This window comes from Artemia sp. Qi Xiang Cuo, chromosome 2 (assembly GCF_049724085.1).
Source record: "Artemia sp. Qi Xiang Cuo chromosome 2, ASM4972408v1, whole genome shotgun sequence".
Taxonomy (NCBI): Eukaryota; Metazoa; Arthropoda; class Branchiopoda; order Anostraca; family Artemiidae; genus Artemia; species Artemia sp. Qi Xiang Cuo.
Window position 1 is genome coordinate 54,201,656 of NC_142795.1, and position 23,648 is coordinate 54,225,303.

The window sequence follows — 23,648 nt, forward strand, 5'->3', positions numbered from 1 at the left end:
CATAAGCGAAAATAATTTCTAGCATCTGCATATACTTCTAACTTTCTCGAATCTTTTAACTTTCTGGTATTTTTAAGTTTCATTTGCAAATTTTTGGCACACAACTTCCTTGAATTATTTTTTTTAATCAAATTTCACGGAATCTACATTCTTCCCATTTGGATATCATTAAGTACCAATCATATATGCGTTTTTATTGTTTTTGTATTTTTATTGTATAAGAAACGCTAAAGTTTTTTATTGTTTTACAAAGTAAAGTTGTGAGACAAAGTCAAACCTTAGCGTAAAGAGCAAGGCGTTGAGGAGGGGACAGCCCCTTTCATATACGGAATAATTTCTGTTCGTTTTATGTTTTAATGTCGCTCCTTACTTTCAGTTAGGAAACTTTTTTTTTTGTTAATTTCTGAACGTTTTTGAATTAATGCAGCTTTGATTTTGGCTCACCGTACATGAATAATTAAAACGAAATTCACATATTAATTTTCCTTTTGTTGGCTAATTGGCTTTCTCGAAATTTTGTTCTGACATAACTTGCGAATTAACTTACGTAACGAATTTCTGTATTCGTTTGTTTTTATTTCGTATATTAGGGAGTTCGCTCCCTAGTCAATACCTCGCTCTTTACGCTAAATTTTGAATTTTGCTCGAATCACAAAGCCCTGAATCACAAAGGCCGGTTAATTAGAATAGATAGCTCTTTTGAAAGTACTAAAAAAACTTAAGCGTAAAGAGGGAGGTATTGACTAGAGGGCGAACCCCCTCATATACGTAATAACCTCTGTTTGTCTTAAGTTTTAATGTTGCTCCTTACTTTTAGTTGAAAAAAACTTGTTTTTTTTATTTAATTTATGATCGTTTTTTAAATAATGCTGGGACATCTGGCGCTCCCTTCATGGAAATGTCCCTTCCCCCAAGGAAATATCCTCCATGGAAAGATCCTCCCCCGTAACCCCTACTCCGAACCCGACCCCCTACTAGAAAAAGAATCCTCCTTAAAACGCCTGTATACTTACCAATAACCAATACTATATGTAAACAATTGGCAAAGTTTATAACTTTCAGCCCTTCCCCCGGGAACTGGGATTAAGTCATCCTCAAAGACATACTAATTAGATGTTCGACTATGCTAAACAAAATGGCTATCTCAAAATTTTGATTGGGTGACTTCGGGAAAAAAATCAGCGTGGGAGGGGGCCAAGTTGCCCTCCAATTTTTTTGGTCACTTAAAAAGGGCAATAGAACTTTTAACTTCAGTTCGAATGAGCCCTCTCACGATCTTCTAGTACTACTGGATCGATTCGATCACCCCTGGCAAAAAAAATAAATAAAAATAAATGAACAAGCATCCGTGATCTTTCTTCAGGCAAAAAACACAAATTCCACATTTTTGCAGATAAGAGCTTGAAACGTATATAGTAGGGTTCTCTGATACGCTGAATTCGATGGTGCGATTTTCATTAAAGTTCTATGACTTTTAGGGGTTGTTTCCACCTTTTTTTTCTAAAATAAGGCAAATTTTCTCAGGCACTCAACTTTTGATGGGTAAGATTAAACTTGATGAAACATATATATCTGAAATCAGCATAAAAATTTGATTCTTCTGATGTATCTATTGGTATAAAAATTCTGTTTTTTAGGGTTTCGGTTACTATTGAGCCGGGTCACTCTCTATTTACAGTTCGTTACCACGAACTGTTTAATATATAACATATAGGAAAATACAATAAATTTTCTTCTCGCGCGTACTTCATCTTTTTATGGCAAGGGTTGCTTCAGTACCTTGCAGCTATATATATACGTACTCAATCTGATGTTCCTACGTTGTGAATAAATTGACCGTAGGATATCCAAATCGATGTAAATATGTTTGACGACCTTCCCTTGCTCAAAAAATTCTCTATAGGTATCTTAGCAAAGCAGGGACTATATTTAATAAAATTCGTGAGGAAGTTAATACAGTAGATATGTCTGCTAATATGTACAAACCTGTGATATCAAACTTCTCCTTTCTGAATGGTAGTCTTAATTTCAGCCTACGTCTCTTGGAGTATCAAAGGACTGATTAAATGTAGCTACCTCGGGTTTGTATAACTTCTGATCATAGGTGTGAAAAACAAATCAATGCTATGCTAAAAAGAGTAAATTTGGCACTTCAATCGTTGAAATTATCTTTCAAGATTTGAAGCCCTTCACTTCCTTGATAATTACAAACTTTCATCTATCCCTCCGTAAAGTATCGTATAGTACATGTTCCACATTTTAGTTATTTTACCTAGGGAGCCTAAGGTTCCTAATCTGGTATTGTTTAGGGATTTCATGTTTGAAACCTTTATCTTACCCTTGTCGAAATCTTTGCCAAAATTTTTTGCTATCCGTTTGGGTCACTCTATTTACTGAAACATCTTTCCCCTTTTTAACCTCAGACCTAGACCCCCCACCAAGCAACAATATTTATTTCCAAACCAAAGTTGATTGTCCAATGACCTGGGAGATATGACCAAAGTTTCGTTCTCACTTTTGTGCTACGTTATAATTCTGGACTATAAGCGTAATTATTTTATGCACTTTTTCAACTTGCTTGGATTGGTTGACTAAATTAGCTGCTCTTCTCTCTCTATTTCTCTCTTCTTTTTACTTTTTATTTGTGTATCAAATACTCCGTGGAAAAATACCCAAGTACTAGTGTGTTGATGTTTTTGTTGTTTTTTTCTTATAAAAAAGATTTGGATTTTATTAAATCCAGGTTGGAGTGGTTATGAAGAAGTATACATATCCATGATTTTTACAACAAACTTCCATAAAAACAGTAACAGAAATAGCGTTTTCATTGACAAGGAAAGTTCCACATACGTATCTAATTGGCTGTTTTTCCCGTCGAACCAACGGTCATAGAAAATTTAATAATTACAAATCGAAATGGAAATTTTTAATCTAGTCCTCTTTTCATTGACCGCACAGAGACAGCAGAATGATGTAGTATCGTTTTCTTTCCATCATTTTTTACAAAACTACTATCTTGTCCTATGTAGTGCTAACTACATGTGTGCAACCATTTTGAGATAAGTCAATCCGTTCAAAGCTATAGTTTCCCCTAATGTGAAATTCTCCAGTAACAAGGTGTCATTTGTTGGCTGATATTGTCAATAAATCCAATTGGAAAGCCAACCTTAATGGAAGAATAGAAATTAATCTGTCTCCAAAATTAAAATCATGAAAAACATAGAAGTAATAGCATATCTCAGTTTTGTCACAAAATTTAAAAAATGTAATATTCAGTCCAACAACAAATAAAGATCATTGCAAAAAATCTTATTTTAGTTTGCTATGAGAAGTATAATGAGGCTCTAATAAAATCTGTTAATAATACAACAACCAAAATCATGTAAGCCAATTAAAAGCACTGACTCTGGAAAAAAAAATAAGCGAAAAAGCTCAAAGTAGAAGTAACCTACCCCTTTTTTATAACATATACAGAAAATACAGTAACTTCGATGCTTTACCTAATCCGCAAGAGCTCTTAACTTATTTATATCTACTCAGGTTAATTTTTGGCTTTTAATTTCAATCTCATTTCGCTCTGCCTGTCGTAAGAAAATAGTTTTCTTTGCGCTGATGGGACAATCTTGGGATTTTGCCCCAGCATAAATCCGTGACGCTTGATTATTGCAAAATTATTCTTTTAATGAAAATATAACAAATTTTCTTATGTCTTGCTTTGCAGATAAAGAGATAGATAAAACAAGAAAAACAAGACTTAAAGAATTTTCTGTATATCATGCTTTTCACTGGCGTTATATATATATACATATATATATATATATATATATATATATATATATATATATATATATATATATATATATATATATATATATATATATATATATATATATATATATATATATATATATATATATATATATATATATATATATATATATATATATATATATATATATATATATATATATATGTCCGTATATATATTTATGTTGTGCGCTGTTGTGAAACTAGAAGTCGGAGGCTCTAATGAGAGCCGTTGGCACATATACAATCGCATTTAAAGAAGGAGATATTATCAAGTTTTGGCCCAAGAAGCTATGGCATGCAAAGATTAACCAAACACGCTCATAGAAATTAAAGGAAAAAAATTGTATAAATGCAGTAATAAATGAGGATTTAACATTGTTACTGAATAACTTTAAGAGTTAAGAATAATTTCTTGCGGCTTACTAACCGATGATTTGAGAATAATGTCTCGTTTTTTTATGTTAAATTTAAAAATAATTTCACTATCTTCTGCTTATTTTTGGAGGCTACCGCCTGTTTAAAATAAAAATTGTATTTATTCTAAGCCAGTTACGTTATTCTTCTCTTAGTACTCTTAAATTTACTTTTTATGCTTAATCTAAAAGTATATCTTAAGACGAAAAAAGAGCAGATGGAAAATCCTCTTACATATACCTTTGAAGGATTCTGCTCAAGTTGGAACAATTTGGTTCAAAAAACTCACTTTCCAATTTCTCACACACACCCCTTTCATTTCTCCGGGAAAATAGTATCCGCTATTTTAAAACAATTTAAATCATCGTTTTTTCGAACTATTGTAATCAGTTCAAAAATATAAATTAACGTGTTTAGTGACTTTTGAGCAGCGACTAAATTGGCGAAACAGCAGAATATCCATAATAAGCATATTAAGACAAATGGCAAATGCAACCAGGTCATCAGTATGACTTAAATTGCTAATCTATGCAGACACAATATGGCAACCTAACCACTATCATTAAGACATTTTTTATGAGTATTAAAATACACTGAAATAAAAGTTGTTCCTTTGGATATTACAGTAATTCTTTGCAATGCTATACAGCTTTAAATGATTTACATAGACAAACATTTTATTCCCATCAACAAAGCAAACACAGACGTAAGTTGAGAAAAGTGAATAATACTCAACAACAAAATGGAGAAAGAAAGTAGAAAATTCCACCGAAGAGGTATTTCTTATAAGCAAACTGACTACTTGAAGTATGAATAGATGGATCTCAAAAAATTGAAACAGCTTTTCAAGCAGTTTGCACGTAGTTGAAGTTGAATCATTTTTTGATTTAACTTCAACTGAAAAAATGTAAATGTTCTTACTTTTATAACTTTAAAAAATCAAATAATATTAGCAATTTGATTACTAAATATCAGTATTATGTATATTAAACTGACAATGCACATTCATTTGAATCTTTTCGGTAAAGTGCAAGTTATGTTCTGGCCTTGGGAAGGCATAGGGGTTTTAGGCCCAACTTATGTTAATTTCTGCTCGTTTTGAGTTTGACTCGGTTATTTATTAGAATTTCTGTTCGTTTTTGGGTTTCATTTATTTATCGATGCTGATTTGCGGTGCTTTCACGCTTCGTAGATTATTTGTTTTTATTTTTGCTCATTTTTTGTTTAATGGAATTCTTTACTTTTCTTTGAAAAACTTATTTTGTGGAAAAAGTTTTTTTTAATTAATTTCTGTTTGTTTTACATTGACATAGTCTTTTCAGGGAAAAAGAAAATAATACTTTAAATCTGTTTCTTTTTTTTAAGACTTTATAGTTTGGTCTGCTATTTGTATGCTGGAGAAAAATTTTCAGCTATTTTTAACAACATATACCCTTTTAAAAATCTGGACACAAATTGTGGTGTTTAATTTCGTTTCATACCTTCCCTAGTTGATCTTAAATGGAAAACTTGATACAATTCGCAAAAAATCTGCTTACTTTCTTTGATAGCTTTTTATTTGATACTTTCTTTGATAGCACTTACGCTATTTTGACTTGGTTAAATTTTAAGAGCAGAAGTAGCCCCGAAAGTTTGAACATAATACCCTCAGTCTTTCTTGGGATGCTGCTGAGATGCCTTATTGGGAACAGTGCATTTTGATTTAATCTTAAGGCAACATTTAGTTTTTAAACGCTTTGTTTTTGAATATACGGTTCTTTTTTTTAAATAATGACATAAATAAAATCAATATTTGAATTTTCAGTATCCTTATTAATTGCCAAATCTGTAAAAATATGTATTTGTTTCGAATTCCTTCCTAGCCCATTGCTTAAAACTTTTATCATTGGAAATAGCCGTTGATTCCTCGAATTGTACAAAATGGTCGGGATGATAAAAAAATATTCTGATAAATCCGATAAAAAGTCTGGGGAGGCTTTATCAAACAGTTCGAGGTAACGAACTGTAAGTTAGAAGCGACCCGGCTGTACAGTAACCGAAACTCTAAAAAACGGAATTTTGATACCAATACATGCAACAAAAGAATCAAATTTTTATGCTAATTTCAAATATATAAGTTTCACCAAGCCTAGTCTTACCCATTAAAATTTACGCACCTGAGAAAAATTGCCCTATTTTCGAAAAAAGGAGGAAACACCCCTTAGAAGTCATAGAACCTTAATAAAAATCCCACCATCAGATTCAGCGCATCCATAGAACCCTACAGTAGAGGTTTCAAGCTCCAATCTGCAGAAATGTGGAATTGTGTATTTTTTGCCAGAAGAAAGATCACGGATGTGTGTTTGTTTGTATTTTTTTTCTTTTCCCCAGAGATGATCGTATCGACCCAGTGGTCCTAGAATATCGAGGGAGGGCTCATTCGAACGGAAATTAAAATTTATAGTGCCCTTTTTAAGTGACCAAAAACAATGCAGGGTGACTAGGCCCCCTCCCACGTTCATTTTTTTCCCAAAGTCATCAGATCAAAATTTTGAGATAGCCATTTTGTTCAGAATTGTCGAAAAATATAATAACTATGTCTTTGAGGATGATTAATCCCCCACAGTCCCAAGTTGAAGGGCTGCAAGTTATGAACTTTGCCCAATGTTTACATATAGTATTGTTTATTGGGAAGCATACAGACATTTTCATGGGGGATTTGTTTTGGTAGTGGGGGGGAGGGTTCAGGGGTTACTTAGGAGGATTTTTACATGGAGAAATTTTTCATGAGGGAAGAGACATTGCTATGAAGGGGGCACCGGATTTCCCAGCATTATTTAAAAAAACGATCAGTAATTAAATAAAAAAGAACAAGTTTTTCAACTGAAAGTAAGGAGCACTTCAAAACTGAAAAGGAACAGAAATTATTACATATATGGTTGGGCTTGCCCCCTAGTCAATATCTCGCTCTTTACGCTAAAGTTTTTTTAGTACTTTCATAAGAGCTATTTATTCTAATTAACGGCCTTTTTGATTAAAGGGTCATTCTTAAAGAATTGGAACAAAATTCGAGCCTTAGCATAAAGAGCGAGGTATTGACTAGGGAGCTAACCCCCTAGTCGAGCAAGGTATGTTTTTATACGTAATAAAAACATACGAATATAGAAGTTCGTTACATAAGTTAATTCGTAAGTTACGTATTTTATTACTAATAAAAACGTTCATAAATAAAATTAAACAACTTTCGAGAAATCCATTTAATCAAAAACAAGGAAAATTAATATGCAAATTTCGTTTTAATTATTCATTTACGGTAAGCCAAAACCTGCACTAATTCAAAAACGTTCAGAAATTAATTTTAAAAAAACAAGTTTCTTTTAACTGAAAGTAAGGAGCGACATTTAAACTTAAAACGAACAGAAATTATTCCGTATATGAAAGGCGCTGTCCCCTCCTCAACGTCTCGCTCTTTACGCTAATGTTTGACTCTTTCTCACCACTTGCTTTATAAAACAATAAAAACAACTTTGGCGTAAAGGGCGAGGCGTTGAGAAAGAGACAGCTCCTTTCATATACTGAATAATTTCTGTTCGTATTACGTTTTAATATCGCTCCTTACTTTCAGTTTAAAAAAAAAACTTGTTTTTTTTTATTTAATAAATCAGAGAGCATTATCTATTGAATTATGGTTCTCAATAAAACTTTCCACAAACTGTTGGTTGGCTCGACCAATGTGTAATTTATCACACGAGCGATGAATGCTTTATGCTCCATTCACTAAACTCCTACCAGTTTTACCTCTCCCAGAATTTAGACAGTTACCATATTCCCTGATCGATTTGAAGCAAGTTGTAACGTTATGTTTTAACAAAGTGCACTTAATGTGTTCACCAAAAACTGGTATACAAGGTAAAGAAATGTATCTCTTTAAAATTGCAGAGTCAAGAGGCTGGGAATCTTTGTTTTTTTGTTTTTTTTCTTGCTTACTTTGTCTTCTTTTATCATTTCATTGATAAATTCAATAGGATACCCGTTGCAAAATAAAATATTTCTCAAATACAGTAATTCACTGTCAAAATACTCTGGGGAACAAATTCTATATACCCTATCAGCCAATGATATATCTACTCCTTTTTTCACATAAATTGGGTGACATGAAATAAAGTTCAGGTGTCTGTCATTATGAATTGGTTTCTATCTGTTGATGAATGTAAACCGCTAAATCGTTTTATTAATAAAATATCCAGAAAAGGCAGTCTTTCCTGTTCTTCCAATTCTAATGCATATTTAATTTTTTGCCAAACCTTTTTAAATTATCAATAAATAGATTTAGGAATCAACTCCATGTTCCCAAAAACAAAAAAAAAACATCGTGCATGAACCTATCCCAGAAACAAGGAGCCACACGAAAATATTGATAGAGGACATTTCAGTACAATCCAAGAAAAATTTAGCCAAAAGAGGAGTTAGAGGAGCACCCATAGGCAAACCAAAAACATGTTGACAAACTTCTCTAAAACTAAAACGGCATTTTGTCCACTTTTGGTAACTCAAACAACTTATTTTAAAAAATTTTATGATGGTAGTAATAAATTAAACAATCGTCACTTAGACGATAATACAATTATCTGTAGTTTTGACACTAAAGATCTGTACATAAATTGTAATACAAAAAAATTGTGAATATATTAAAAAAAAAAAAAACACTGAATCATTTTAAGTTGTTACGGGATGCAATTTTAGCAAGGATGGATGTTGAAATTAGAATGAAATTGGTAACTAAGTCAACAAGTAATCCTTTATTTTGGTTTTAGAAATTCTATTCAAGCTTACAGAAATTTTATTAAAGAGTGATCTGAATAAGAATTTCTTTCGACAGTTAAAAATATTTCTATTACTTAAAGAATACCAGATTCTTAGCATAAAGAAAACTTTTCAATTAATTTTAGAAATATGGAAAAGTGATGATAGCTATAGGCTTTATACCTTTGTCTACAACTGCAAGTATTCAATTTATTATATTTCATAGCAAGTATACACTATAAGTAGTCAAATTATGCACTCTTACATCAAAAGGTGGTTGTTCTGTAAGTATAAGAATAGACTAAATGGAATGACAGCATACCAGGTATATACACAAAATTGTTGGTAGATGGAGAGAGAGGTGTCTGTACGAAGCAAAATTTATAAAATCAAGACAAGTTGTTAAGGTACGGGGGATGGCTATGCAGACTCTAAGGTCTCCCTCCGTCTTTCTTTCGGATTTGGTGCCTATGTCATATGAAAGCTTAAGAATAAACTTTCAAAGATTTCAATCACCAGCAACAGTGTATTTCTACAATTTTCTTTCAAATCAAAATGTACATATTTTGTCAGCAGGCTATGGGAATCCTTTGAATGGTGTTCAAGCGGTTAAAATTCACTGTCAACCTCCCTATCCACCTGGCATAAAGATGTCGTTAAAAGATAACGCATTTGCGACCGAACTTGTTTAAAGGTTCCGAAACAAATAGAAAAATTATTTAAATAATATGACCTTTCAATAGTCATAGCTATAGGTCATATCTTACCTTTAACGGTTTAAATAATATGACCTTTCATTAACCTCACGGCTAAGTGTCATATCTAAGATTTTCTCATATCCAAAAGCAAATACTAAAAATATTTAAAATAGTATGACCTTTCATTACCGTCACGGCTGAAGGTCAAGTCTGATCTTTAACCGTTTAAATAATATCACCTCTGTTTCAACAGTTTCACACATGGTACAAATTTTCCTGCTTTTTTTAGTTATAGTTGACAAATTTTTACTTTGATTGTGCTATGTAAATTGTTATTGCACCCGACTAAGCCAGGTTGAATGTTATTTACTGTTCCATTTTGTTTCCAGTCTCATTTCGTTCTGAAATTGTTTTGGCAGCCTATAGTCACTTATTCTAGAAATAGCTACAAGTTAATGTTATAGGCGAGAACTTGTCCTCCTTCTTATTTGAATTATTCCCTGAATTTATTTTGTAGAGTTCATTAGGTGACCCAAATTCAATTTTTGTGCCTACAACCTATTTTTTAAATATGTAGATGGCAGGTACCAACAAAATTGAGTTGTCTTTTCCAGCCGAGAAGCATAATACATGCTTTGGTAAAACAAAGAGATCCCCAAGACAAATCGTGTTGAGGAGCCAGACGAATTTATTATAAAGCAGTCTTAACAAAAATATGAACCTCAGATCAAAGTCACAGTCGAAATCCTTAGAGATCGCGAAAGAATATATCTTATTTAAGCAAAAGTAAAAGATGGTTTCGCGTGCGAAACTTTGAAAATGACAAAGGTCTTGGCAACAGAGTGTAGGTTCAATGCAGTAGATTCACGTATTTCCACTTCTTCCGATTTCTTAAGAAATCTACCGAGTTGCTGATTCATCTCCCGACAAAAAAAAATATCAAACCTATTTTCAGTAGAAAATAATTAGATAGCTCTCAGGCTAAGAGCCATCTAACGATTTTCTACCTTAAATAGTGGAGATTCTACCAAAAGAAAAGTGGAAACAACTAAGCAAGCCACTGTATTGTTCAGAAGGGAGTTTGAATTGATAATGTATATTTTAAATTTTTAGCGACGAGGGAAGTAAGGCTTCTCGAAGTTGGGTTTAAGGAAATTTAAACTGAGGCTCAGTAATGCGGATTTACCTCACAGGACCTCTGGGTGATAGCGTGCTGGGTTTTGTTCATCTATGGGATTCTGAAGTTCCCCTAAACTGTGACAAGGAAATCGAAAAAGACAAAAAAAGGAATATGGAATATTTTCTCACCAACTATCAATACTGCAATAAACTTGGAAATGCAAATAGAAAGAGCCTATGTAAAATTGTATTCAAGATACTTCATGCAGTGGTGTCAATTAGAGGGAGGCTGAAGTGGGGCGTTTGCCCCCTTCCTAGGTTTTTGAAAATACCTACTTTGGGGGTATTTTCTTTTAAAAATGCTATTTTAGTACTTTCATTGAAAAATTGGAAAAATGACAAAATTGCCCCTCTAGTTCTTCAGAAACAAACCTGCTTTGATTTTTGGGAATTGACGCCACTGAATTTATGCACTCAGAAGTAGTTTAGAAACAATATCAAACAGTGAGTGGTACTAACTGTAAGTAAGGAGTGACCGGGCTCAATAGTAACAGAAACTCTAAAAAACGGAATTTTGATACCAATAGATGCATGAAAAGAATTGTATTTTTTTGCTAATTTCAAATATACAAGGTTCATTAAGTTTAGCATAACCCATCAAAGGTTAGCAGCCTGAGAAAAATTGCCTTATTTTCGAAAAAAGGGTAAAACACCCCCTAAAAGTCATCAAATCTTAAATATTCTAATCACACCATCAGATTCAGCGTATCAGAAAACCTTACCAGAAGAAAATTTGCCCTACCGAATTTTCTTCTGGTGGGATTTCTGGTGGGAGTTTCCAGGGATTGAATTTTCCAGGGAAAATTATACACTGGGAGAATTTGCCAGAAACTTTATACACAATTCTTTTTATATTTCTTGTTTTCTCTTTTCCGTCTTTATTTTACGCGTGGAGTAGTTAAGAGTAATTGCCTGGCTAAATTTTCACCGGTATTGAATTGTCTAAAGGTTACATCCATGGGGAGGGTGTTTCTCCACGGAGGTGGGGCTAGATTTCTTGGGATCATTTAAAAAAACATCAGAAATCAAATGAAAAAAAAAGATTTTTCAAATGAAAGTAAGGAGCAACATTAAAACCTAAAACGAACAGAAATTATTACGTATATGAAGGAACTGCCTCCTCCTCACCATCTTGTTCTGTACGCTAAAGTTTAAATTGTGTCCCAATTCTTTAAGAACGACTTCTGCAACACTAAGTTCGTTTAATTGGAACAATAAGAAGCTTTTTTCGAGATTACTAAAAAAATATGAGTAACAGATTTCATTTGGAGCTACGGATAAACTTCTTAGTCATTATTTTCAGAATTTATTGGATTTTGAATATTCATTAAATAATATGCTCACTAGAGGTATTTTGGGGTTTCTAAATAGCCAAAACCTATTAGAAATGAAGACAAGTTGTTTTCCGACATATAATGAAAGTTTTTTCACTGTTTCCTTCAAAGTATCCTCTAGAATATTTTTCCTGTGGTCAACAGTGGTTAATTAAAGTGTGCTAGATGATTATATGCTATAAACTTTGCTTATATATTTACGACCACAGAATCTTGAGGTGGATTGTTAGAGAATAAAAGTATATTCATAAACTGAGACCCTTATCTATATTTATAGATGTAATTTAGGAGATACGAACAAAAATCCAACGAATAAAAGCTAATCATTACAAGTTTCAAAATGTCTTTCAATTAGCCCTTATAGATCAGGTTAAGCTTTCAAGAAGTTACTGTTAACCTTATTAGAAACAGAAAAAAGGAAATCTAAAATAGTTTAAAAACTCAGAAAGACTTTTAAAAACAACAATATTGGAGGAAGTAATTTCATGTGAAACTATGGAAAAGTTGTCATTAACTTTTTTGCTATTGACTAAAAGATAAGTATCCAAAACAACCTTCTTTAAGAAACTATGATCCTATGATAGCTTAAGATTTTAGTTATGCACCATATGTGTTCTAATGCTCAATCAAGTGTTCAAAAATACCTAAGACATTCACATAAAGCTTTGAGGGAATGTTAAGGGCAGTGTTGAACTAAATCAAAAACACGTTAGTGCATAGAGGTTGTCAAACGGGCGTAACTCAGGAACGACTAAGGGTATTAACTACTACTAGTACTACTACTACTCCAACGCCTACTTCTATTGTAACTAATACTAAGGTTAAGAGTATTATGGTGAAAATTTCACACAACGTTGAGGGGGAAGTTGAGTGAAAATAGAACACACTATGGCTGTGCAGGTTATCAAAAGGGCAAATCGGCCACGTCATAGCAACGGCTTATTGCATTAAGTTGAAACTTCAAGAGCTTGATGAGGGGGATATTCAACTAACCAAAAAGCAATATATGCATAATACTAGTGCGACTACTGTTAGTACTACGGCTAATATTAATACTTTTACTGCTAGTGTACCTACTTTTACTACTACTACTACTACTTTTACTACTAATACTACTGTTAGTACTGCCACAACTAATGTTAAGCGTAAATACATAAATACATTCTTAGACATGCACACGCTGTGTGCATGTAGGTTGTCAAAAGGGCGTATGAACAATATCTTAGGAACGGCTTGGAGTATGAAATGAAACTTAAAGGGCTTGTTTTGTTGGATGTTGAAATAACCAAAACGTACCACAAGTAAAGATCGAAGTGGGCACAATATATTATTATTATTATTTTTTTTACCAGGACACTTTTATAGTATACTTTGTCATAGAAACTTCGGAAGGAGCTCATTCAATTATAAACTGAAATTTCTAGTGTCTTTTTTAAGAATTAAATGTGACTCGAGGGAAACCAGTCCCCATCACATGCCTCTCTATTCTCCAAACATACTCAACCAAAATTTTGAGATAGCTATTTTTTCAGCATAGTTGAAAAGATTGCTGTTAGTACTAATATTACTAAGGCCAGTTATATTAATTTGGAACTTTCAGGAACTTCTGAGGGGTATGCTGGGCTACCTCAAAATACATTAGATGCGCACACGATATCAAGAGAACTACTACTACCACTACTAAAAATTTACTGCAGCACCTAGCCTTCAGAGGCCAACACAGCTACGCATGCTCCTTCTCCATTCCAATCTATTCAAAGCCTCCCCCTTATACCTCTAAGGAAGCTCTCATTTCCCTTATATTTTTCCTTACGGCATCTTCCCACCTGATGGGGGACGTCCTGTTTTTCGTTTGGCCTTACACCGTTGGCCGACAAGGACAATCTTTGGCAATCTTTCATCCTTTCTCCGCAGGACGTATCCTAGCCTTCTCAATCCTCCTCTCACAATAGCCCAAGAAAGCGGGATCAATAGGACGTTTCGGCAACATATGGAAAATGGCTTTAAGTTTTAAGTTAAAACGTCTCAAAGTACGTGAAGGGGATGTTGAAGTAGACATAAAAGGCATAATTTGCTTAAGAGACATGTGTGCATCTACACTATCAACATACCCAGGCAGGATATCTTAGGGGTAGAATAGGGTATAAAGTGGAAATTTTCAAGGAAAGTTTATATTGTTTTAAAACAAAATCAAAATGTACTTTATTTAAATTGGTTGTCAATAAGACGTCTCAGCAATATCTCAAGGATGACTGAGAGTAGAAGCCTGAAACTTTCAGGGCTACTACTATTACTACTTCTGCTCTTACAATACTTCTGCTACTTCTACTCTAACTGAAACCCAAACGAACAGAAATTAGAAAAAATAACTAACTGAAAGTTAAAACGAGCAGAAACTAAGATGAGTAGAGCTGACGCCACCTCCCTCCAGGGTTCTAAACATCAGAAGATAATTTGCATGTTTTCTCTATTTTAACTCTAATAAATGTAAAATTTTTAAAACTTTCAGGGAGATATATATATATATATATATATATATATATATATATATATATATATATATATATATATATATATATATATATATATATATATATATATATATATATATATATATATATATATATATATATAAACTGCCAATCCACACTTTTTTTTTTTCAGTAATCGTATGTTATGATGGAGTTCTTTTTTTTTATTTATTTTCCAATATTAATAGAAATAGAAACATTCAGCTCGAAATAAGTATTTAATTTTTCAATAGGCATCAGCCCTAGTCATCTTAGTTTCTGCTCGTTTTGATTTTGACTTGTTTAATGTAATTTATGTTCTTTTTGGGTTTTATTTAGTTACTGATGGTGATTTGTGGAAGTTTTGCGATTTGCATTTATTTCTGCTCGTTTTTGGTTTAATGTAGCTCTTTACTTTTCTTTGAAAAACTTCTTTTGTGAAGAAATGATTTAAAAATTAAATATTATTAATGATCATTTATCATTTGTTAGTACCTTCAGCCTGAAATGGCAAATAGCAACAAATTAATACATACATATATATACATATTAAACTGTCAATGCGAATATATTTGTTTTTTTCTTGCGTAATGATGATCTTCTTTTTTATTTCTTTTTTCAATATTATTAGAAATAGAAACATTCAGCTTGAAATACGGATTTTTTTTTTAATAGGCGTCTTAGCAGAAACTCATCTTAGTTTCTGCTCGTTTTGATTTTGACTCATTTATTGTACTTTCTGTTCTTTTTGGGTTTCATTTAGTTACTGATGGTGATTTGTGGAAGTTTTGCAATTTGGATTTATTTCTGATCGTTTTTGGTTTAATATAGCTCTTTAATTTTCTTTGAAAAACTTCTTTCGTCAACACATGATTTAAAATTTAAGAATCATTAATGATCATTTACCATTTATTAGTACCTTCAGCTAGAAATGGCGAATAGCAACAAATTAAGCTCCTACAAAATGTACAATGGCTGAAAAAAAAGGGCTGTAATAATAAAAAAAAACCTGAAATAATCATATTACTATAGTTACCTAGTTTAAAATTCGTGGATTCAAGCAAATAATGAAAATTTCGAGAAAAGCCTCAATATTCCATTTTATGGAAACTGGCATTAATTTTTACTTCGAATCTCTTTAATGCGTGTATAATCCGAGATACACATGGCTACTGTAAGTGATGATGGGAGGGTGTTTGTGTGCAAAAGAAGAAGATTCAAGATACTTATATAAATTACCTCTTATTCTAATTTTATTTGTGCAGAATAAAGCACTGCGCCTGCTCGGTGATTTTAGAAATTGTGAAAGTACAATGTATTGTTATCACCATTTTAAGATTTTAAATGTTGGGCAGTTGAGGGAATATCAGACAGGTATTTTTGTGCATCAGTGTTTAAATAATTTAGCACCTAATTATTTTTGTGATGTTTTATCATCGGATTCTGCGTACCGTTCTTATGATACAAGGAATTCTGTGGACCTAGTACATGAGAGGCGACACACTGCTAGGTCTAGTTTTGTATTTAGGCATGTGGGTGTTTCGGTATGGAACAGTCTTCCGGAAAGCACTAAGATGGCTGAGAGTGTGTCCTCTTTTAAAAATAGGTTAAAGAATTTCTTAATGAATAGGGATGGCTGAGGGGGGGGGCTGTATTTTGTCTTGTGTAAGGATTGATTTGCGGTTCCCATTAGGTTTATTTCTTATTTATTTATATGATTGCATTATTTTTTTTTTCATTATATATGTGAGTAAGTTTTTTTCAATATATATATATATATTATTTGAAAAAAACTACGTTTTCTAAAGAGTTAAAGAGGCTGAGTTACAAGGTCGAACCTTAAAACGTACAGGGATTAGGAGGCACAGTTGGGGGGCTGCCGCCCCCAAACCCCGCTTTCGCAGCCTTTAAATAAAAAAAAAAAGTTTTTTAAACTGAAAGTAAGGAGCGACATTAAATCTTAAAACGAACAGAAATTATTCTGTATATGAAAGAGGCTGTGCCCTCCTCAACGCCTCGCTCTTTACGCTAAAGTTTGACTTTCTCACAACTCTTTTTTTTAAACAATAAAAACTTTAGCGTAAAGAGCGAGGCGTTGAGGAGGGCACAGCCTCTTTCATATACGGAATAATTTCTGTTCGTTTTAAGATTTAATGTCGCTCCTTACTTTCAGTTTAAAAAACTTTTTTTTTATTTAAAGGCTGCCAAAGCGGGGTTTGGGGGCGGCAGCCCCCCAACTGTGCCTCCTAATCCCTGTACGTTTTAAGGTTCGACCTTGTAACTCAGCCTCTTTAACTCTTTAGAAAACGTAGTTTTTTTCAAATAATTTCTGCACGTTTTTGTACAGTTTATTACTTATTATTGCTTGACTAACTGTTAGATGATTGTGTATTATTCTTTTCTTTCTCGACAGGGTGTTTTAAGGGTCGACCTTGTAACTCAGCCTCTTTAACTCTTTAGAAAACATAATTTTTTTCAAATAATTTAAAAAAGAAACTGAGTTTTTTTTTTAAATTTAAATTCAGTATATAAAAAATTTATCTAACGGTGAATCGAACTCGGGTTTTCCGCCTGACAGCCAAGAATCTCACCGCTACACTAAAGAGACATAATTGAAATTGTTTTTTAGTAAGGTGATGAATCTTTTTGACGCAAGCAAAACTTGATATTTGGTTTTTGGAAAACAGGGAAGGAGTGATCAGATTGAGCTGAAATTTCGAAGATAAGCTCCCAGGCCCCAGGAAAGCTTGTCCTCTAAATTTCAGCCCGATCAGACAACGTTAAAGGGGGGTTGTGGTGGGAAAAATTAACATGGGCTAATATAGGAAAACGAGGTTTTTCGTAAATGTAAATTCGGGGGATAATTTTTTCGGTCTGAAAATATCAAAAAGCCCTAACAGGTCTAATTCTGCTTCGAATGAGCCCTCATTCAACCGGATCCGGTGCCAACTGTGGCCTGTAGGCGTGGCTAAGAAAAAAAAAAGAAATGATGAATTTTAAGTGGCTATATTTGGTTTTTTGAAAACAGGGAAAGAGTGATCGGATTGAGCTGAAATTTCGAAGATAAGCTCCCGGGCCCTAGGAAAGCTTAACCTCTAAATTTCAGCCCAATCGGACAACGTTAAAGGGGGGCTGTGGTGGGAGGGTCCAAACTTCCGGCCCAGTTTACCCCATGAAGATAAAGTCTGAGGAGGATGAAATTTTGCAAGTTTCTTAGTTTGAGTTTGGGCTAAAAAATGCGATCACCGCCGTCTCTCTGCGACCTCTAGGACCTGAAATCGCTTAACATTGTGGTGGGTCGCCTCTTTATAGAGGCACAAGTGTGCCTCCTTGATTAGTGAGTAAAATAGTGAGTCCTGCCACAAACAAATCTGTATAGATTTTCACGTGGTAGGTCTGTTTGATATGTTTTTTTTGTGAATATTGATATTTAATAAAAATGAATTTTCTCTCTCTATTAACGCTCCAATTTTAAAAGAATTCAATTAATTTTTCAGCCTGCTTAACATTTATTTTCCGTCGGATGGGTAAGTAGCTTTATAGTTTTTCTAAAATGTTATAAATTCTTGCACTGGTGAATCCAGGAAGAGGGCCGGGGGACCTTCCCCACGATTTTTACTGGCGCCCTCATTCCTTGTTTTTTCTGTTTTTTTTTGCTCTTTCTAAAAAATAGAATTGTCAATCCTTGGCACCCTTGCCACATTGCCCCCCAAAATTTTGGTTATTGGCGCCCTTGTCACATTGCCTCCCTTCCCGAAGAGTTTGACTTAGATCCGCCCCTGAATTCTTGTTATTTAAATTTGAAAATTATTTGAAAGAAAGAGGAACTAATGTAAAATTCGTATACTCCGCATAATATCTACGGCTTAAGCCGAGGGATGATCAGCTATCAGGGAGCGCGTGCCAAGCGCGGTGGAATTATGACAAGTGCTTTTGGGAGTGTGCCCAGCCTTTTAAGGACTGTGTCAAGCGCGGTGGAACTGTGCAGCACACGTGGCGTTCCTACATGTACACAAGGTGGCGGGAAATGGGTAGCCCCTTGGCTAAAGCTATTGCATTTTGATGTAGTACTGATTTGTAAACTGGTTGCAATTAGAAAAAAAACAGTCTTTTCAAGAATAGGCCTCCGAGAACAAAATTTCTCTGAAATAGATTTCCGTCAAAAAGACAAGTTTTTCTCAAAAATATTAAACAAAAAGAAAATGGTTTAAGGACTAAACTTCCAGATATGTCCAGACAATTTCTAAATATGTAAAAGGCAAGTACTTCAATGCGTCGGTGTTTTCGTTAGTCCTTGTGAGTGCAAGTTCCCTAACCATTCTTGGATGACATCTAGATTTTGTGATACATCGATATTTTGTCTTTCGGTTTCTCAAATTTGATGCGCATTGCCAGTTTCCCCTCTGATTTATTCTTTTTTTTGTGTAGTCAACAGCATGTTGCATAATAATTAACAAACATATTCAGTAATAAAAACTCAAATGACTGAGCATCAGCTTAAATTATATTAAAAAAAAAAAAAACAATGAGGATTCAGATTTTAAAACAATTTGAGGAAAGAAAGTAAACAAATAACTCAGCTAGTATTTTTTTTCTTCAAGAATAGAAATGTGTCATTTTTTCCCCAGAGAGTCGGTTTCAACTTTCATCGATCAACTAATTATCTTGTATTAATAACCCCTGGGAAGAAACAAAGTAGAAGGAAGTGTCGAATATTTCCATAAAACTTCGAATAGGTTTTCTGAAAGTCCTTGTTGTGGATTTTTGCACTTTAAGTGAATTGCTTTTCTTAGAACTACCTTACCTTAGACCTTAGATCCGCCTGTGCCTCCAGAGGCACCCAGGGCATCAAGAAGGAGCCGCCAATCTTCCCGCCGGTTTGCTGCTGCAAGTATGTCCTCCCACTGAGGTTGGATTGATGTGTGCAGGTTACGGAGATCTGTCTGGTACGTTGGACGCAGGGTGTTTCTGGGTCTGCCCCTGTGGCGTGGACCCGATGGCTGCCAATGAAGCACTGCATTTGGTAGTCGGAGATTGTCCATACGTAGTACGTGGCCAAGGTATCTCCATCGGCGGACTCTTATGATATATGTCACTATAGGCTGGCCAGTCTTGTCACGGATGGATTGGTTTGTTACTTTCTGCTGCCAACGGATGTTGAGAATTCTTCTGAGACATGTGTTTTCGAAAGCAAGTATTCTTCGCTCTTGTTCCTGGTTCAGGTGCCAGGTTTCGGCAGCGTAAAGCAGCACTGGTATAATATTGCTATTGAAGAGCCGTAACTTTAGCCGTATTGTGAAGCTTTGGGACCGCCAAACTTTTCGTAATCTATTGAAGGCCCCATTGGCTTGGCCGATTCTCGTGAGCACTTCTTTTGTGGTCGATCCGGTACTTTCTATTATGCTTCCCAAAAATTTGAAATGGACGATTTGCTCTATGTGTTGGTCTCCACAAGTGATGCTCAGGGGTGAATCTGTGGTAGCCATGCATTTTGTTTTCTCATTATTTATTTTTAGGCCGACATGGCCGCCTCTCTCCCTCGCTTTGTCAAAGAGTTCTTGGAGTCTTTGCTTGCATGATTCTAGGACGGCGATGTCATCAGCGAAGTCTACATCACTGAGGCGTGTTTCTGGATTGAGCTGGATTCCGTCTGTGCTTGTACTTCGCAGTAAGTAATCAATGACAATTACGAAAAGTAGCGGTGACAAGACGCAACCTTGCTTAACTCCTGACAGAATGCGGAAGAAACGGGTTTGGCCATCTGGTGTCTTTACACATCACTCGCTATCTTCATAAAACGCAACAATCAGTGAAATTATCTTTTCAGGGATTCCGTAATGCAGTAGGATCTTCCACAGACTTTGGCAGTCTACTGAGTCAAATGCCTTCTCAAAATCAATGAATATAATATAGATTTTGGAGTGCCATTCTCTGCTTTCTTCCATCGGTAGCCGTAGGGTAAATATCAAGTCTGCACATGAACGGTTCGGTCTGAATCCATGTTGGTCGTCACGAAGGTGTCTGTCAACCTGTAAGCTCTTTCTCTGCAATGAAATGTACTTCAGCAATTTTCTAGTTATGGAAAGCATGCATATTCCTCTCCAGTTGTCTTGGAAGGACGCATCGCCTTTCCTAAAGATCCTCACGATCGGGCTACGTTTCCTATTTAAATGTATTGCGGCGGTTGCCCAGATTACTACGAACAACGCTGTCCAGAACTTGATGCAGGTCATAACAGTCGCTTTGGTCATTTCCGCGGATATCCTGTCTTCGCCAGGCGACTTCCCATTTTTCAGCTTCTTTGCTGCTGGTATAATTTCAGTGGATGACAGCGGATGCATGCTGATATCAAAGGAAAACAGTATTGTTGCTGGGATCTCTGGGGGATCCTCTGGTGGGGGTCTATTCAACAGCTTCTCGAAGTGACTGGCCCAAACTTCGTTTATGTCAGAATGCTGTGTTATCAGAATGCCCGAGGGGTCTGTTACTGGTCCATGTTGAATAGAGGATTTCTTTCCAATAATCTCATTAGTGATTTTATAGACGGCTCTTGAATCACCTCTCTCCGCCACCTCTTCTGCTTGCGCTGCTTTTCGCTCCAGCAGGTTTCTCTGGTCTTTTTTGGCACTCTTCTTTACCTCTTTATCCGCAGCTCTGTATTCATCGTTTCTGAGGATCTGTTGGTCGGGGGTTTGTCTTTGGAGAAGTGATGCTTTTACTTTTTTCCTTGTCCCAATGAGTTCCCATGATTGGTCAGATAGCCACTGGTCTTTTGGGCTCTTGCGGTACCCAATGGCATCGTGAAAGCACAACTTTATGCTTTCCCAGTATTGATTGCTATCAGCATCATCTAGTAAAGACAAGGCTTCAAATTTATTACGCATCTCTAGTTTAAAGGCTTGGTTGAGTTCCCTCAACCTCAGTTTCTCCAAGTCAAAGACAGGGTTTAAGGGAACCTTGTTTACGTTTCTATTTCTTTTTAATTTGAGGCGGATTTTCGCTGCCATCAGATTATGATCTGAGCCAACGTCAGCTCCTCTATATCCCCTTATATCAAGTAGGCTTGATCTCCACTTCCTGCTCCAAAGACAATGGTCAATCTGATTTCGGGTATGGCCATCGGGAGATATCCAAGAATATTTGTGTACATCCCGATGAGAAAATAGGGTACCTCCGATTACTAGGTCGTTAAGGAGCGCGGAGTCGATAAGTAGTTCTCCGTTTTCGTTTCGCTGGCCCAGGCCATGCTCTCCAAGAACCTCAGGGGAAAACGATCGGTCGTTCCCTACTTTCGCGTTAAGGTCTCCTAGAAAACATGCCATGTCATGCCGTGGTATGTCGTTTGCCACGGAGTTGAGAGCTCTGTAAAATTCGTCTTTTTCTTCGTCGATGGCGTTATTGGTGGGTGCTTAGCATACTATTACTGACAGTTTCACATGCGTGCCAATGAAGCGGGCTTTCAGGATTCTAGGTGACACCGGCGTCCACTGTAGTAGAGCTTGGGAAGTCTGTTTTGTCATCATTAGGGCTACTCCGTATTCACGCTTTTGCTGCGATCCACTGTATATAATGGTCACATCTCCATCCAGTTTATTTGACCCAGATCCTAGCCATCGAGCTTCTGACAGAGCCAGAAGGTCAAGGTGGTAATCTTCCAGTGCTCTTAGCACTTGTTCAGTCTTGGAGTCTTGAGACATTGTGTGGACGTTCCAGAAACCAAATTTGAGGTGTTGTTTCGCATTCATAAATCTTGTCCGTGGGCATGCAGAGGTCGTCATCAAAAGGGGGTTCGAAAATACGAGGCTCAAATTTGATGTTTCGATTGCAGTTAGGATTTCCCCCGAGGGCAGGCCCTTGAGGTCCCGGGTGTGGGTCGGAAGCCCATAGCCCAACCCTCCCTCTTTATCTTGGCTTGGGACAGGCTGCATACGCAGGCGAGGTTAGAACTACACATCCCCCTTAATTGACCTAGAATTTCAGAGCCACAATGAATTTCTCTGTTGCCAAGACAGACCTTGTTTAGAGTTGACCTGAGCAGCATCTAATAGTTTGATCTTGACAAACTTGCTGTAATGGGTCTTATAGGTATTGCAACAACTAGACCCCGGTGCCACGCCGATAAGGGAAGACCGGCGGGGGTGGGGTCAAAAATAGCAGCGGCGGCGCACCGCCAATGAATTTTTTTGCGCCACCACCAATGATTTTGACCGCAAACATTAATGTTTTCGTCAGTTTTTCTCAAATCCCAGCTTGAATTTACAAAAAATTCGGGCCTGTTCATGAGTTAAAAATTTCGCAAGTCGCTGGCTAAACGCTGGTTTTCTTCGTTATTCATCAAGAGCAATAGAAATCTGGAAGAAACGAAATTGCTGTGGCATTTCAGAACCCTTGCATAATAGTAGAGAAAGGAGTGCCAGCCCAGTCAGTACATGATCATTCACCTCCAATGAGCTAGATTACTGCCAGTACAAGATGAAAGCCAATCAGAGGACTAGAATCCGTGTACGAACAAGAAGATTGACATGTGACATCATCAGATAAGGTATTGTTGTCTCTTATCTGCAAAGACCAGACTTTCATTGGAATGTTGGCTTTGAAACATGACATAAATGCTAGAATATTAAGAAGGACTCTAAAGAGATAAAAATTTGTGACTTAACGCTAAAAAAGTGAAAGTAATAGACTCATCAAAATATCCTAGTGTTCGAAGATTAGACGAATTTTTGTGTCATGCAAAATTTTGGGGCGTCAAATTAGTATGAGACGTAACTTTTTTGGCCGTGGGATAAAAGAGATAAAGGCACGTAACAGCTAGGGTTTTTTAGGTATAAAATGTATCCGTGCACAGTTGCCAAAACATAGGAAACGTCAGAGATTAATTGACATTTTAGGGGATTTGAAAGTAGAAATGAAAAAGGTAA

The 23,648-nt window shown here is 35.4% G+C and overlaps 1 protein-coding gene and 1 long non-coding RNA gene across 2 annotated transcripts in view; one reads left to right on the plus strand and one right to left on the minus strand.

Moving 5' to 3' along the window:
• The window catches only part of LOC148955372 (uncharacterized), a 137,172-nt gene extending 118,910 nt beyond the window's left edge, over positions 1–18,262 (plus strand). Inside the window, exon 3 of the long non-coding RNA XR_016143559.1 lies at positions 18,225–18,262. This is a non-coding gene — a long non-coding RNA (uncharacterized LOC148955372). The remainder of the gene's footprint in view (positions 1–18,224) is intronic.
• Positions 18,263–18,616: 354 nt separating this feature from the next.
• LOC148955373 (uncharacterized) lies at positions 18,617–22,049 on the minus strand. The gene is made up of 2 exons (XM_089107201.1): positions 21,287–22,049; positions 18,617–18,870 (listed from the first exon to the last, which is right to left on the minus strand). The coding sequence occupies exons 1-2, from the start codon at positions 22,047–22,049 to the stop codon at positions 18,617–18,619; spliced, it is 1,017 nt and encodes a 338-aa protein (XP_088963327.1).
• Positions 22,050–23,648: the final 1,599 nt, after the last annotated feature.

Bases quoted from the DNA above. Each gene is read 5' to 3' on its own strand.
- LOC148955373 (XM_089107201.1), bottom strand. From the start codon at position 22,049: ATGGCATGTTTTCTAGGAGACCTTAACGCGAAAGTAGGGAACGACCGA. The intron at 18,871-21,286 runs GTGATTCAAGAG...AATCTATTTCAG, and splicing joins AGAAGAGGTGGCGGAGAGAG to AGAAATTTTGTTCTCGGAGG.